The sequence below is a fragment of the Portunus trituberculatus genome, chromosome 38 (genome assembly GCF_017591435.1).
Source record: "Portunus trituberculatus isolate SZX2019 chromosome 38, ASM1759143v1, whole genome shotgun sequence".
NCBI classification, from domain to species: domain Eukaryota; kingdom Metazoa; phylum Arthropoda; class Malacostraca; order Decapoda; family Portunidae; genus Portunus; species Portunus trituberculatus.
In genome coordinates, this window is record NC_059292.1 from 6303482 (window position 1) to 6308481 (window position 5000).

General features: G+C 41.8%; 1 protein-coding gene across 1 annotated transcript in view; it reads left to right on the top strand.

Moving 5' to 3' along the window:
- The window catches only part of LOC123515095 (mucin-5AC-like), a 22863-nt gene that overhangs the window by 8917 nt on the left and 8946 nt on the right, over positions 1–5000 (top strand). The window contains exon 2 of the mRNA XM_045273523.1: positions 2129–2742. Within this exon, the coding sequence (XP_045129458.1) occupies positions 2664–2742 (79 nt within the window). The 5' untranslated portion in view covers positions 2129–2663. The remainder of the gene's footprint in view (positions 1–2128; positions 2743–5000) is intronic.

Genomic DNA, 5000 nt, shown 5'->3' on the forward strand with positions numbered 1-5000 from the left:
ATTTAATTTTTAATGTGTGTTCAAAGCAACCTCGACCTCTCTGCGCCTCCGCTTGCTCCAGAAATAGTCTGAACTGTCGCCGTGACCCGCCTCGTGACACCGCATCATGCAATTCAGCAATATAATTCATTACACTAAGCTCCCAGCAGATTGTCTATCTCCTTTTTTGTAATGCTTACACATCACTAACGGCGCATGTCAAGGAAAAGCACGATTAATGTCATTTTAGTCAATACATAGCAAGATCAATGCTGAGAGTACATCATTGGTAGCCTGTTTTTGTCAACCTGCCTTATCAAGCTTCATCTTCCTATCTCTCTGCTCACACATTCGGGCGGGCGAGACTGGTTCAAGGCTGCGATAGCGAGGAGAGTGACATCCGTAGCCGCGTCGATCTTGTCTTGCCTCTGTAGTGTCGAGGGCAGCTTTAAAATGTACGTACCATGAACTTCTCGTCGCGAGGAGAACATTCATCAATAAGTTAAATTGTACTAAAGTTGACGCTTCGGTTGGCAGGTTTGCTCACCGTAGCAACACCAGTGCCACCTTGTAACCTTTCCCCAATAACGGGATCAGTAATCTTTAACCCCTTTGGTACCATGACGCGTTTCCACATTCATTCTGCTTTCTATCTGGTGATTTTATGCAGCTTCAGAAACTTATGTGGGGATTAAAATAGTGAAGTCTCCGGCAATCAATCTTCTGACCGCAAAAGACCCTTCCTAATGTCAATACAATCATCTAATCATACCCAAAACTCATGGTAAAAATGTCCTAGTACTGAAGGGGTTAACTCGTTCCTCACGATCATTAACTATGGCATACAATTACACAATGACAATTACGCTTCTATTGAAATCTCTACCATTAAAATTTCCACCACCTTATGTCTATTTGCGTTGTAAGATTGATGATTATTTGACCGTTCTGTTAAATGTGTAGTGCTTTGTTTGATCTGTTTTGTTTATCCAGCGGTACTGTAGCTAAGTAACGGCGTGAACTCCTGGTGAGGCTACCATGATTTGTTTAGCAAGCTTCTGCACATGAGCTTGTACCGGCGAACGTCACTGTGATGGAGTGATGATCGGGAAGGAGATAAACTCACTCACTCTCTCTCTCTCTCTCTCTCTCTCTCTCTCTCTCTCTCTCTCTCTCTCTCTCTCTCTCTCTCTCCCCTCCCACACACAAATATAAGAAAAACACACAAACCTTGCTTCCTATGTACATATTTGGTGCAATTTAACGATTAGCACGGCAACCCTCTACGCCTGTCGCCCGCCCCAGACAAAAGCGAAGCGGAGAGTGCACACAGACTTATTTGGTAAACTAACAAGATTTATGCTGTGTTTGAAGTGATTTAGATCTCAACTGTCTTGCGATTAAAGGCTTTTAGCGGTGATGCGGCGAAAGCTGCTAATCATTCGTCGGATAACTCCTGTGATTGAAAGATTTGGAGAGACAAGGAATACTAGATTGATTGATAGATAGATAGATAGATAGATAGATAGATAGATAGATAGTTTGGTAAATAGATAGGTATATAGATGAAAACTGATGGATAATGGTACAGTTACAGTACGAATACAGATTTTTGTTGCCTAATGTACTACGCTGTATTGTTAAGAAGTTTCAATAAAAAATATACCTCGGTGAATGTTCTTGTCATCTATTTAATCTCTCTCTCTCTCTCTCTCTCTCTCTCTCTCTCTCTCTCTCTCTCTCTCTCTCTCTCAGGCATTCAATCCACAGATAAACAAAAAAAAAAAACATAGCGAGTGATGACGAGTCTCTCTAAACAATCTATAAAGTTAGTGTTTTTTTCCGTTCGTTAACATGTGAACTTAATTGAAAGTTAACTGATATGATTCCATAAATTAAGGGGAAATCAAATCAACACATGAAATCAACTATTTAGGTTAATTAACTAAAGTGATTAGTTGGCGAAAAGTTTAGGAGGCTAACCTAATAAAGTGTGTGTGTGTGTGTGTGTGTGTGTGTGTGTGTGTGTGTGTGTGTGTGTGTGTGTGTGTGTGTGTGTGTGTGTGTGTGTGTGTGTGTGTGTGTGTGTGTGTGTGTGTGTGTGTTTTATCTAGTGTAGAAGTTAAATGTTACGTGCATTGCCTTTCAGAAGTACGGACGGCCCCCTCACCAACACCACCACCACCACCACTACGACCACCACCACGACCACGACCAGTGCAGCCCAACCACTACCACTGTTCCTTCACTCCTACACTCACCAATCAGTCAACAGAAGCAGAGGCAATCACCACTCACACACCCACCCAAACACACACCAATCACCACCACTGCTACCACAACAAACCACCACAACACCAGTTCAGTCACAACCACAACTTAGAAGCACTTTAAACCACAACTATTAAGCTGTTACGTGAATAGATAAAAAAAAAAAACACCACTACCACCACCACCACCACCACTATTACACAGCTCACTACACCATTACCTTTACCACCACCACCACCACCACCACGGGCAATGCCTCCTCCCAAGTATCCCCATTCTTTGTCTTCGAGTGACTGAACAATTTTCTTTCACTTTAAACCTCCTCCACGCCCTCCACACACGGCTCCCACAATCCTCCTGTCTCTCTCTCTCTCTCTCTCTCTCTCTCTCTCTCTCTCTACCACTGCATCACCATGACCCCCAAGCCGCTGCTCCCCTGGCTCGCCCTCCTGCTGCTGCGCCTTCTTCTGCTGCTCCTTCCTCTTCAGGCTGGTAAGAATTTGTTGTTTTCTTTTATCATATTTTTCTAGTGTGTTTTTATTTTCTCTGTCTCTGTCTCTGTCTGTCTGTCTGTCTGTCTGTCTCTCTCTCTCTCTCTCTCTCTCTCTCTCTCTCTCTCTCTCTCTCTCTCTCTCTCTCTCTCTCTCTCTCTTTCTCTCTTCAGTGCTTCTCATTTTAGTTTTTCTTCCTCTCTTCTTTTAGTTGTTTATTATTCCATTTGTTTTCTTTTTCTCTATTTGCTTTCTTCAGTTGTATATTAATTTTCTCTTTTCATCGTTCGTTTTCTTTAGTGTAGATTCTTCTCTCTATTTTTCTCTCTCCCAGTTTCATTCTTTCTTTTTTTTTCCTCCTTTTTATTGCTTCCCGTTTTCTTTAGGAGTAGATTTCTGTATGTCTCACGAATTTCTATTTTAATTATTTAAAGTATCGGTTTCTCTTTTTCACAGTTGGTGGTCAGTTCTATTCCTTTATTTCGTACTCTCTCTCTCTCTCTCTCTCTCTCTCTCTTTTTTCCCCGCTGAATTTTTTTTTTTTTTTGTATATATATTTTTTTGTGATCCTTCCCGTGTCCTCAATTTCCCTTCTTTTAATTTCCCTGCGCTCAGAGACTCTTACATATATATACATTTTTTTTAAGCACCATTTCCAGCTAGTCTTCATCCCCTGGCAATTAGTTTTTTTCTTCGCGTCAAGGTTCCTAAGAAGACTCAACGCTAAGCTCTTCCTTCCATTTCAATATTAGGTACCATATTTTGAAGAGCCTCTGTCCGCAACTCCACCACTTTTGAAAGCCTCTAATTGAAGTTCCATGCGTTTTCAATTTTTTTTTTTAAATTCTAGAGACAAAATAACAATGACTCTACATAATCAAGTGGATGAACACATTTGAGAACTCTGGTAACGTTCTCTGTGGCCTTGGAAAACAGTGGTGATGAGAGCGCAAAACGTTGCAGAATACAGGCCAATAGTTAACCACGCCCAGGCAAACGCACTGGGAATAAGTAGTAGCCGCTGGTGGTAGATAAACCCTCGCCCGGCCCGTGTGTACACCTGCTTACTCAGTAAACAAGCTGCGCCCACCCTGATATTTAGGCCAGCGCCGGTAAACATTATTCCGAGCCAATGCTTTCCAGCCTGGCCCTCTCCCCCCCTTAATCTCCACGCCCTTACTGAACTCGGCTGCCAGCGAACCATTTCAGAGCCGCAAATGGAAAGTGCAATTTACTTTAAGTTACCTCATCTGTCTCTTTCCTTTATTCCTTTTCTTTTTTTTTCTTTTCCATATAGAGCAAACTGAATGAGCTGTCTGCCTGTCTGCCTCTCCTAACTCTTTTCCTCTCCCTAGTAATGTAGTGTGACTTTTCGCTGTTTTTTCTACCTTTTTTTTTCTTATCTCCATCACGCTACAAGAGCTTTCTGCAGAACTGGCTCAAGGCGGGAGGATGCATGAGGAGGCGGGAAGCATTACACCCTAAAAACACGGGGATCACAGGCCGGAAAATGGTCTTGGTAGTGAAAGTGTTGGTCGCCAGTCACACTGTCTTGCGCGGGAAAATAGTGGAGGCGACAGGGAGGTGAGGCGGCTTGGTTTCGGTCGAGAGGCGTGTGTAGGGAAAGAGGCCACCAAGGAATGATAAAAAGGAAGATTACGTTTAGTATAGAGTGAATACGAAGAACTCACACACATAGACACACAAAAAAGAACGAGGAGCAAAAGTTTTTGGTATTTATTGCCTGTAGAAGATAAACTGCATAGATTCAACATATTCACTGCTGGATAAATTTTCTCCACAACCACTAATATTGTTTTGACGGCATGTTTTTTTCTTCTCTACGTTACAGTCTCTTAAATGATTCTGTAGCATGGACAAAAAAAAAAATGTACTTTTCCGCGACTCCAAGCAAAGGATGTCTATAAAGCCCTGAAGATCACCACATAAAAACGAACCACAACAGAATAAAATAAGAAAAAAAAATGATGAAAGAATAAGACTAACATGAAAAATAACGAAGACAAAGACTCTTCTCCTCTCAGACTAAAAGTGAAACAGTTCTGCCACCTTTAAACTCATTATACATTCGTGCGCACACAAATCACTTCGTTTAAAGAGACTTGCGCTATACAGGTCACGATTGCGGGTCACGTGAATAAACAATAGGGAATTACAAGAGATTAATAATTTACCTTGTTATGAGATGTCCTGCCTGTGTCCTCCTCAGTAAAGGATTTGAATGACACTTGGGGAAAC